Genomic DNA, 12,346 nt, shown 5'->3' on the forward strand with positions numbered 1-12,346 from the left:
CTTTCTTTCCCTTCTTCCTGTGCTTCCACACTTCTTCCTCCTTCTAGCTCTACCTGAGAGGGTAGAGCTAACCCTAACCCTGTGCTTCCACACTTCTTCCTCCTTCTAGCTCTACCTGAGAGGGCCCTGGCTCTGTAGGATGTACACAAAGCAGGTGATATATATATACAAATATGCCACATAACAATAAATGCTTCTAACACTACAGAAAATTGACCCAAATTACCTACAGTTCTGTATCACCACCATTTAATTACATCAGATCCGATATATTCTTTTGGTGTGTGTGTGTGTGCAAGCTTCTCAAATAAATTGCCCTTCATGATGGGAATAATAAAGTCTGTATCTATAGATGCCATTTAACAGACATAATTCAATCTAAATTAACGTATCAAACTGGATTATTTTAATTTTGTCTGTAATTTACATGCAGGCTGAGGTAAGATACTCATTGTTTTCAACTGTCCAGCATCCAGTACAGACAGTAGGTTGTTTAAAAAATAATAATACTGATTTGAGTGTATGATACTGATCATAATGATCATTATGTGAGAAAATAGTTAGTTTGAATTTCTGTCATTAATAAATATTTCAGTTCCTTTTTTGTTATGGTAAAAAAAGCATGAGAGACAGAGAAATCCCCACAGACTCCATTGAATGATGCTAACTGGCATGTTGTTAACACAATGTAGCTCACCTTCTTCACTGGGACAGGGAGGGGTACAGTTATGGGGAGAGGGAGGGGTACAGTTATGGGGAGAGGGAGGGGTACAGTTATGGGGAGAGGGAGGGGTGCAGTTATGGGGAGAGGGAGGGGTACAGTTATGGGGAGAGGGAGGGGTACAGTTATGGGGAGAGGGAGGGGTACAGTTATGGGGACAGGGAGGGGTGCAGTTATGGGGAGAGTGAGGGGTACAGTTATGGGGAGAGGGAGGGGTGCAGTTATGGGGAGAGGGAGGGGTACAGTTATGGGGAGAGGGAGGGGTACAGTTATGGGGAGAGGGAGGGGTACAGTTATGGGGACAGGGAGGGGTGCAGTTATGGGGAGAGGGAGGGGTACAGTTATGGGGAGAGGGAGGGGTGCAGTTATGGGGAGAGGGAGGGGTACAGTTATGGGGAGAGGGAGGGGTACAGCTATGGGGAGAGGGAGGGGTACAGTTATGGGGAGAGGGAGGGGTACAGTTATGGGGAGAGGGAGGGGTACAGTTATGGAGAGAGGGAGGGGTACAGTTATGGGGAGAGGGAGGGGTACAGTTATGGGGAGAGAGAGGGGTACAGTTATGGGGAGAGGGAGGGGTACAGTTATGGGGAGAGGGAGGGGTACAGTTATGGGGAGAGAGAGGGGTACAGTTATGGGGAGAGAGAGGGGTACAGTTATGGGGAAAGAGAGGGGTACAGTTATGGGGAGAGGGAGGGGTACAGTTATGGGGAGAGAGAGGGGTACAGTTATGGGGAGAGGGAGGGGTACAGTTATGGGGAGAGAGAGGGGTACAGTTATGGGGAGAGAGAGGGGTACAGTTATGGGGAGAGGGAGGGGTACAGTTATGGGGAGAGGGAGGGGTACAGTTATGGGGAGAGAGAGGGGTACAGTTATGGGGAGAGGGAGGGGTACAGTTATGGGGAGAGAGAGGGGTACAGTTATGGGGAGAGAGAGGGGTACAGTTATGGGGAGAGAGAGGGGTACAGTTATGGGGAGAGAGAGGGGTACAGTTATGGGGAAAGGGAGGGGTACAGTTATGGGGAGAGAGAGGGGTACAGTTATGGGGAGAGAGAGGGGTACAGTTATGGGGAGAGGGAGGGGTACAGTTATGGGGAAAGGGAGGGGTACAGTTATGGGGAGAGAGAGGGGTACAGTTATGGGGAGAGAGAGGGGTACAGTTATGGGGAGAGGGAGGGGTACAGTTATGGGGAGAGGGAGGGGTACAGTTATGGGGAGAGAGAGGGGTACAGTTATGGGGAAAGGGAGGGGTACAGTTATGGGGAGAGAGAGGGGTACAGTTATGGGGAGAGGGAGGGGTACAGTTATGGGGAGAGGGAGGGGTACAGTTATGGGGAGAGGGAGGGGTACAGTTATGGGGAGAGAGAGGGGTACAGTTATGGGGAAAGAGAGGGGTACAGTTATGGGGAGAGAGAGGGGTACAGTTATGGGGAGAGGGAGGGGTACAGTTATGGGGAGAGAGGAGGGGTACAGTTATGGGGAGAGGGAGGGGTACAGTTATGGGGAGAGGGAGGGGTACAGTTATGGGGAGAGAGAGGGGTACAGTTATGGGGAGAGAGAGGGGTACAGTTATGGGGAGAGGGAGGGGTACAGTTATGGGGAGAGGGAGGGGTACAGTTATGGGGAGAGGGAGGGGTACAGTTATGGGGAGAGAGAGGGGTACAGTTATGGGGAGAGAGAGGGGTACAGTTATGGAGAGAGGGAGGGGTACAGTTATGGGGAGAGAGAGGGGTACAGTTATGGGGAGAGAGAGGGGTACAGTTATGGGGAGAGAGAGGGGTACAGTTATGGGGAGAGAGAGGGGTACAGTTATGGGGAGAGAGAGGGGTACAGTTATGGGGAGAGAGAGGGGTGCAGTTATGGGGAAAGGGAGGGGTACAGTTATGGGGAGAGGGAGGGGTACAGTTATGGGGAGAGGGAGGGGTACAGTTATGGGGAGAGAGAGGGGTACAGTTATGGGGAGAGAGAGGGGTACAGTTATGGAGAGAGGGAGGGGTACAGTTATGGGGAGAGAGAGGGGTACAGTTATGGGGAGAGAGAGGGGTACAGTTATGGGGAGAGAGAGGGGTACAGTTATGGGGAGAGAGAGGGGTACAGTTATGGGGAGAGAGAGGGGTACAGTTATGGGGAGAGAGAGGGGTACAGTTATGGGGAGAGAGAGGGGTACAGTTATGGGGAGAGAGAGGGGTACAGTTATGGGGAGAGGGAGGGGTACAGTTATGGGGAGAGAGAGGGGTACAGTTATGGGGAGAGGGAGGGGTACAGTTATGGGGAGAGGGAGGGGTACAGTTATGGGGAGAGAGAGGGGTACAGTTATGGGGAGAGAGAGGGGTACAGTTATGGGGAGAGAGAGGGGTACAGTTATGGGGAGAGGGAGGGGTACAGTTATGGGGAAAGGGAGGGGTACAGTTATGGGGAGAGGGAGGGGTACAGTTATGGGGAGAGAGAGGGGTACAGTTATGGGGAGAGAGAGGGGTACAGTTATGGGGAGAGAGAGGGGTACAGTTATGGGGAGAGGGAGGGGGTACAGTTATGGGGAGAGAGAGGGGTACAGTTATGGGGAGAGAGAGGGGTACAGTTATGGGGAGAGAGAGGGGTACAGTTATGGGGAGAGAGAGGGGTACAGTTATGGGGAGAGGGAGGGGTACAGTTATGGGGAGAGAGAGGGGTACAGTTATGGGGAGAGGGAGGGGTACAGTTATGGGGAGAGAGAGGGGTACAGTTATGGGGAGAGGGAGGGGTACAGTTATGGGGAGAGAGAGGGGTACAGTTATGGGGAGAGGGAGGGGTACAGTTATGGGGAGAGTGGGGTGCTGCTGACTCACCTGTTCAGTCTGCTAAAAGGGGCAGGGAGTCGGGACAATGATTTAATATGAATATCTTGCTAAACATTCCCCTGTTCTGATCAAATGTAGGCTAACACTAGTCTGTAACTAGCTTATCTCACTATGGACAAGCCAACATGTTAATACCACAGACACCATTCTTGGTGAAAAACTGGGTTACAGATTAAAAACCTCTCCTTTGTCTTTCCTCTCTTTTTTCTCTGACCTTTTTTGAAAACCTGATTTACGTCAACTAGGTGACATTGTGATGACTATTTCTGGCGACTAGTGCATCTAGTGCAGGGGTGCCCAATGCGTCGTCGATCGCAAAGCTTATGGTGGTAGATCGTGTCCTTTTTTTTTTGTCATTTCATGTGCTCCATAGAGGTCTCCATTACCCTGTTTTGGCCTCAGGTTCTGTTTTTTTTCTTCTTTAAATTAAACTTGAAGTTAACTGAACATTACTTTCTTAGCCATATAGTCTCTATTTATGAACGTGTTTTGTGATAGATCATTTTTTATTGGTCATTTTAAAAGTAGATCACAAGCCAAAAAAGTGTGGGCAGACTGGGCACCCAATACTGGCTCCAACTAAACGCCGTCAGTGATCAGTGCGCTAAGGCAGGAACAAACCATTTAATGCCGATACATCCAGTGGTTGGTCAATATGGATGTTTACTTTTTGGTCACTGGGGATATTTAACTTTTATTGCCAAACACAAGTAAAAACAAAGAGATCTGTCAGGGGCCCTTAGAATCGTTCTAACTTTTCTCCCCTATACGGCGCCCCTGGGTGAGATAACCGCTCTTAGAAGGCCTACAATCTGAGCACCTTCATCCACAGGGCTGGCAAAGAGGTGTGAATTAACCAATCGCTTTTGAAAACAGGTGAAGTGGTATTCATGATTCTTAACATGTTTATTAAATCAATATCTTCTTTTAAGATCAAACAAGTACATTCATGCTGGGTCATATTGTGAGAAACATTTGAACAGAGTGAAAACATTCTGTTTTCAAAAACGGACAGGGCAAAGGTGCTGCGAGAGCGAGAAGACACTTGATGGAACTGTCTGTTGTGATTCTGTTTTCCGCAAGTGCGAACTTTTTTGCAACACAGCTAAATACAGCAGTTAGCTTGCAACGGAGCATGCTAGGCGATAGAAGTTACCTTAGTAACGGAGCTGGGAAACCAATAAACTACGGTAATGGAGCTGAACTCTCACTGGAATTTGTGAGATTTATCGAAATAAGCCTTGATGTTCATTTACGTTGACATATTTTAAGTTTGAAGCACTGTTTCAAATGTTAGCCTACTACTGTACTACAGCTACTGTACCAGTAGCCTATCAAGGTTAGCCCTAGGCTAGCTTTACCGTAGTCTATAGTATTATGCGTTGCTATTGGCATCCAAATGTTTGTGCGTAGTGTTATTAAGCATGGTAGCATTTCTTCCATAGACAAGTTGGGGTTTTTAAGAATTGAGAGGCTATATCTTAGTACGTTGTGATGTACCAGGTAAATCTAATGTTATTTCATGTTATTCAGATACAGCGCGTTCGTCGGAAAGTTGTGTCTCACAAGGTACGTAGGCCATTCTTCCTGTTTTTTGAACTATTATTTTACTGTACACATGTGCAGCATGAAGTGCTATGCTTACAGCATGTTTGGTAAAGGCTAACGCACTACTGTACTGCAAGATAAATAGACTTCGTATTGAATCTAATGTTTAGGAAGCCTAAGTTAGCCTGAATTTAGCTAAGAGCCGCCTAGTATGGAAACAAATCAGTCAAATAATGTATTGAATTTTAAAGGGCATTAAATACTTAATATTGATATTTAAACAACACCGAAGTCACATGTGAATTTATGTCAATGTAAAAAAAAACGGAATTTCCGAGCCTTTAATTTAGAGTAGAATTTTTTTATTTTTCATATTAAGTATTCAATACCCCCCCCCCCCTCTCTCTCTCTCTCTCTCTCTCTCTCTATGTTGCTGATATGTTGATAAAGTTACAAAGGGATCCCTCATTCTCTGCTAAAAATCAGAAGACGTACATTAAGGTTTTCCTTGACACGTGTTTTGAGCTTTGCTTTAAGGTGGCATGAGACCAAATGTTATGAGTGAATAAGTGATATAAGCTAATTGCTCTTAGCGGTAAATTAGATATATTTTCTAAAGTGAACTACCTAGTTTTGTCAGTAAGAATATAAATGAAGTCAGTTTGTTACTGGGCATATGACTGTTGAAGGTATCTCCTCAGACCATGTGGTTGACAAGCCAGGGTCCTACACATCATACAGACACAATGTGTCTTGGTGTGACAGGCCTTTCACAGTATGAACTTTCTATGAAATACTGGTAATGCTAATTTAATTGACCTGTCATATAAAGATGCAGACACTGGACTTAACTGTGGGAGGCCCCGTTCTCAACTAAATACATCAACGATCAACAGAAATGGCTCCGCCTGCTCCAGTAGAGCTACTGTTCTGTACACAGCTACTGTTCTGTATGTAGCTACTGTTCTGTACACAGCTACTGTTCTGTATGTAGCTACTGTTCTGTACGTAGCTACTGTTCTGTACACAGCTACTGTTCTGTATGTAGCTACTGTTCTGTACGTAGCTACTGTTCTGTACACAGCTACTGTTCTGTATGTAGCTACTGTTCTGTACACAGCTACTGTTCTGTACACAGCTACTGTTCTCTACACACCCACTGTTCTGTATGTAGCTACTGTTCTGTACACAGCTTCTGTTCTGTACACAGCTACTGTTCTGTACACAGCTACTGTTCAGTACGTAGCTACTGTTCAGTACGTAGCTACTGTTCTGTACGTAGCTACTGTTCGGTACGTAGATACTGTTCTGTACGTAGCTACTGTTCGGTACGTAGCTACGGTTCTGTACGTAGCTACTGTTCGGTACGTAGCTACTGTTCTGTACGTAGCTACTGTTCGGTACGTAGCTGGCTAATCAAATGAGACAGGCAAAAAAAAAGGTCAACTTATCTGCGAGTGAAAACATGCAACGAATAAGTCTTTTTTCCAAACCAACTGGGTCCAAAACAAACTGCAATGATGAAGTGGAGGAACGTGTCAGAAGGAAGATGAGATCTGATCAGGTTAGTGAAGGAAGTCTTCCCCGCAGGACTGAAAAGTGACCTTCTCCCTAGGTAGCCTACTGTACTTAGATAGCCATGAACCAACTGTCTTACTTTGTCAAGGCCTACTTGCTGGACAGCATTTCAGTTGGCAGCTAGTCAAAACAAATTTCCAGCAAACTTATGTCAACCAGTTTTTCTGAAAAATGCATTTAAGCTTATTTAATTTTTTGGGGCAAAGTCTTTAATTTAGCATAAGATCATTTACGTACGGTATCCCTATTCCAACGCAGATTTGTTCAACTGAGCAGTGTTGAGTGATAACACGGTAGTTGAAACAGCTTGTTTCAAAGGGGTTTCTTTATAGATAAAATGCAGGCTACTTAACTTGCAGCAAGACCATAAAATGGGGGTGCTTTATTTTCAGTAGAGATGATGTGAATTTGATTTACAAGCGTGGCCAAAAGTATTGGGAGCAACATACGTTTTGTGTTTGCAAAGCTTGCTGGGCCTTGGCCTCAAATGACTGCTAACATTATTTTAGTAAGTCATATCATCAGCACAGGGGAAAGTGTGAACTAGTTCTAGTCAGGTTAAATCACTTTATCATTCTGATTGGATTTTAAGAGCTGATTGACTGCTGTAAAAGAGGGGACTATTTGCATATATTAAAAATGTTCGCCCCCAAAAAAGCTTAAAAATATATATAATGTGCCTTATTGTATTCCAGTATTCTATAGAAACGTGAAAATAAAATCCTCGAATGCTGAACTAGCAAACTTTGCAAAACACAACATTTGTCATTGCCAAAACTTATGGCCACGACTGTACATATTAAAAAGAAAACGATGTTGCGGGCAGATGGGACCCAGCAGCAATTTGCAATCTGGGTTCTTTCCTGTGTGATTTTGGGGGCCAGAGTATGAATTATCCAGGTGGCCTAGATACCTCAGCGGTACCTCTGCGTAGAACAGTATTATTTGCATAGAATGCCAAAAAGCATTTTGGGGCCATTTGAGAAAAAGTCCCCTAACAGCCACACATGCGTTTGTGAAAAAATAATGACAGGAAACTAAAATCAAACAAATGATATGTTACATTAGTCACATTGGCTTACATAAATATTAAGTCACATTGGCTTACATAAATATTAAGTCACATTAGCTACATAAATATTGAAAAGAAAAATGGAACATTTCCTTTTCTGTCTATCCACCTTACCATCCGTTCTCTAGACACAAGTCTGTAAAAGAGGTGGGGTTAATTCTCCACACAAAAATGTGAATGCAATGTAGCAAGCTAACGAACAAAGAACTTAATGTTGCAAGACAAAAGTATAAACTCAGCTAGAGGCTGTAAAGATGGACAGTGAGTAGTTTGAGCTTGACGAGTACTTTCATCTCCGACAACCTCTGCAGTTTCCTTTTAGGAAACTTAGAGTGGTGTATGGAAGCAAATCAGTGACATCATGTTTTGAATTGAATATTTCATATTGAAATTTAAACACCACCAAATTCTTAGCACCAAAATACTGTACTTCAAAAATCATACCTGAATTAGTTGGTTTTGTAAAAAATAAATACAAAAATTAAAGGTTTGAAAATTCAGGTTGCTCATATTTGAAAAGTGAAATTCTGATTCCAAAATTATATTGAAAAGAAATTCCAGATTCAGCAATTCAAATAGAACTAACTTAAGGCTGCATACATAATAAACCTGAGAAACACTCTTCTCACCAGATGATCAACGTTATTATGCAGAGTAAACATTACAACAACAAAAACTATTTCCTTTTTATGTGAAAGCTTGAGTTCGTATTAACTTGGAACTGTTTCTTCCAGATCTCCTATCAGCCAATCTTACTTGATCGTAAGCAGACTCAACCAGAGAGACTCAACCAGAGAGACTCAACCAGAGAGACTCAACCAGAGAGACTCAACCAGAAAGACTCAACCAGAGAGACCACAGAGAGACCACAGAGAGGATCAACCAGGGAGAAAGAAGCATCCAGAGACTAGACACCAGACCGGACCCAGAGAGAAACCAGAGTTATGAAGACACATCTCTGTGACACCTGTGGGAAGAGCCTTTCCTCATCCAGTAGCCTCAAGCAGCACATGATGACCCACACTGGAGAGAAGCCCCACAGCTGTGACCTCTGTGGTCAAACCTATAGACATGCTGGGTCTTACAGACTTCACCGCAGGACCCACACTGGGGAGAAGCCCTACAGCTGTGACATCTGTGGTCAATCCTTCTGCCAGGCTGCCAATTTAAGATCTCATAGTAAGATCCACACAGGAGAGAAGCCCTACAGCTGTGACCTCTGTGGGAAAACCTTTAAAACTGGTAGCAATTGCAGAGCTCACCGCAGGATACATACCGGGGAGAAGCCCTACAGCTGTGAGCTCTGTGGTAAAACTTTTACCATGAAGGGGGATTATAGAGTTCACAGCAGGATCCACACCGGAGAAAAGCCCTTCAGCTGTGACATCTGTGGTAAAACATTCGGGCGGGCTGACCAGTTTAGAGTTCACCGCAGGAAACACACTGGAGAGAAGCCCTACAGCTGTGACTGCTGTGATAAAACCTTTAGACTTGCTACCGCTTTCAGCCTTCACCGCAGGAAACACACTGGAGAGAAGCCCTACAGCTGTGACTGCTGTGATAAAACTTTTTTTTTCAGTTCACCGCTGGTGAACTGAAGCAGCACCGCAGGATCCACACTGGAGAGAAGCCCTACAGCTGTGACCTGTGTGACTATTGCTGTACCACACAAGGCAATCTGAAAAACCACATGTATTTTCACACTGGAGAGAAACCCTACAGCTGTGACCTCTGTGATAAAAACTTTAGCATGAAGGGGGATGTCAGAGTTCACCGCAGGATCCACACCGGAGAGAAGCCCCACAGCTGTGACATCTGTGGGAAAACTTTTAACCGGGCTGGCAATCTTAGAACTCACCGCAGGATCCACACAGGAGAGAAGCCCTACAGCTGCCCACACTGTGACTATTCATGTCAAACAAATGGCAATCTGAAGAGTCACCTGCGGATCCATGATAAAAAACTAACCAAAGCAGTGATGTCTGGGGCCGAGCTGTCCCAGCAGTCACCACCTGAGAGAACTTCTGTATGACCCACAGCTGGAAGAACTACTGGCCTACACCTACTGGGACAGCACATGCAGTAACACCAGATCTACAGTCCAACATGACAGCACATGCAGTAACACCAGATCTACAGTCCAACATGACAGCACATGCAGTAACACCAGATCTACAGTCCAACATGACAGCACATGCAGTAACACCAGATCTACAGTCCAACATGACAGCACACACTCACCTGTTGTTTGCTATATTGTAGTGCTGATAGTTTCATGATGTTATGTTTTCATTGATTCGCATAATTCCCTATCATCACTTGGTTCCAGTCTCTGTTAGCTTTGTTTTATTTGATCAATGTAAAGGCCTTAGACTGATTTAAAAGGTGATAACTCGTTTATCTGACTTACTCTCTCTGTCTATCTGTACTGAATGTATCTACTTAATATTGTTGTTCTGTTAGCTAGCCAGCATTTCAGCCATAAAGGATACCCTTTGAAATCAGCACTGCAAACTAATTGTAGCTAATAACCTTCCAGCTATACCTACTGAAGTAACCCATCCACTTTAAATATTGGTTAGCTAACCAAGAAAAATACAATATTTAATCAGTAAAATAGTCTTAGAATTCTGACCTTAGAGCTGACCTCTGTGTTAAATCCTTTCCAGATGAAAAACTTGCATTGTTATTATTATTGGATTTAAAACTATGCAATCACATTTAATTAAGTTTCATATTCTGCATATTGTGTAAAACTGTTGTTTATAATAGTTTGTAAAAGAGTGGTTTGCTGGAGATGCAGTTGTCATCAGTGTTTTGTGTTTCTCCTTACAAAATACACCCGAGAAACACACTGCTCACCAAATGATCAACATAGATTAGACATTATGACAGACAACATATGTCCTTTATATGTGAAAGCTAGGTTCTCATTAACTTGGAACTGTTTCCTCCAGATCCTCTACTGGCCAGTCATGGTTGATCTTGGGCATAGACAAAGATACTCAACCAGAGAGAGCAGTAACCAGAGATAAGCAAACTTTCAGAGACTAGACACCAGACAGGACCCAGAGAGACCAGACAGAGAACAGAGACCTGAGTTATGGAGACATATCAATGTGACACCTGTGGGAAGAGCCTTTCCTCATCGAGGAGCCTCAAGCACCACATGATGATTCACACTGGAGAGAAGCCCTACATCTGTGACCTCTGGTAAATCCTTTAACCATGCTGGCAATTTAAGAGCCCACAGCAGGATCCACACTGGGGAGAAGCCCTACAGCTGTGGCCTCTGTGGTAAAACCTTTAGCCGAAATGAGCATTTCAGAGTTCACAGCAGGATCCACACCGGAGAGAAGCCCTACAGATGTGACCTCTGTGATAAAACTTTCTTTTCCACTGGTGATTTGAAGAAGCACAGCAGGACCCACACAGGAGAGAAGCCCCACAGATGTGAACTCTGTGGGAAAACCTTTAGTCATGCTTGTAATCTAAGCCTTCACCGCAGAACCCACACTGGGGAGAAGCCCTACAGCTGCCCACACTGTGACTATTCAGGTAAAACAAATGGCCAATTGAAGTCACCTGCGTATCCACAATAGAAAACAAACCAAAGCAGTGATGTCTGGGGCCAAGCTATCCCAGCAGTCACCACCCGAGAGAACTTCTGTATGACCCACAGCTGGAAGAACTACTGGCCTACACCTACTGGGACAGCACATTCAGTAACACCAGATCTACAGTCCAACATGACAGCACATGCAGTAACACTAGATCTACAGTCCAACATGACAGCACATGCAGTAACACCAGATCTACAGTCCAACATGACAGCACATGCAGTAACACCAGATCTACAGTCCAACATGACAGTACATGCAGTAACACCAGATCTACAGTCCAACATGACAGCACATGCAGTGGCACCAGATCTGCATTTCAACATGACAGCACACACACATTCTTTTTAATTTTTGTTTCTATTTTGTAGTGCTGATAGTTTCATGATGTTGTTTGTGTTTTCATTGATTCGCACAATTCCCTATCCTCACTTGGTTCCAGTCTCTGTTAGCTTTGTTGTATTTGATCAATGTAACAGCCTTAGACTGATCTGAAAGGGGATTTAAAAGGTGATAAACAAAGTTATCTGACCTACTCTCTCTTGGTGGATCATTCATCTCTCTATTAATTTCAGGAATCTGTGTGTGTACAAATTAGATGGGTTTAGTTTCCCACGATCAGAGAAAGAACCGGGCACTCTGCAAAGTTCATATTCCACAAGTGTCTTTTTTAGATCCAACAGAGTGCAGAGTGACGTTGTTGTGATTTATTTATTTATAACCTTTATTTAACCGGATAAAATGCCCATTGAGATCAAGACCTCTTTCACAAGGGTGACCTGGCCAAGAAAGGCAGCAGCGCACGTCATTGTGGTCAAAACTGACAAACAACAATATAAAATCTTAATGAGAATTTCGTCATAAAATTATGAAAAATTATGAAGAAAAAATATTTGCCACCGGTTTGTTTGCTCTTTTGATATAGCTTCACTCTGATTGGTCCTCTGCTCTGCGGTGAGTTTCCCGTGAATAT

At 44.2% G+C, this 12,346-nt stretch overlaps 2 protein-coding genes across 3 annotated transcripts in view; both read left to right on the forward strand.

Annotated features, from left to right (window-relative positions):
- Positions 1–12,346, forward strand: part of LOC124479636 (zinc finger protein 227-like) — a 36,895-nt gene that overhangs the window by 22,622 nt on the left and 1,927 nt on the right. The window contains exon 3 of one of the 2 annotated variants that reach the window (XM_047038470.1): positions 9,793–9,839. The exons of the other annotated variant lie outside the window; for it this stretch is intronic. The gene's annotated coding sequence lies outside the window, so the exon portion shown is untranslated. Of the gene's footprint in view, positions 1–9,792; positions 9,840–12,346 lie in introns of those variants that run through there. 2 annotated transcript variants of the gene reach the window in all.
- Positions 4,608–9,824, forward strand: LOC124479653 (zinc finger protein 2-like). The gene is given in 4 exon segments (XM_047038497.1): positions 4,608–4,745; positions 5,089–5,124; positions 8,488–9,324; positions 9,327–9,824. Coding segments are annotated over 2 exon segments (1,086 nt in total). The 5' UTR covers positions 4,608–4,745; positions 5,089–5,124; positions 8,488–8,697; the 3' UTR covers positions 9,786–9,824.

Source organism: Hypomesus transpacificus, chromosome 17, assembly GCF_021917145.1.
Source record: "Hypomesus transpacificus isolate Combined female chromosome 17, fHypTra1, whole genome shotgun sequence".
Classification (NCBI taxonomy): Eukaryota; Metazoa; Chordata; class Actinopteri; order Osmeriformes; family Osmeridae; genus Hypomesus; species Hypomesus transpacificus.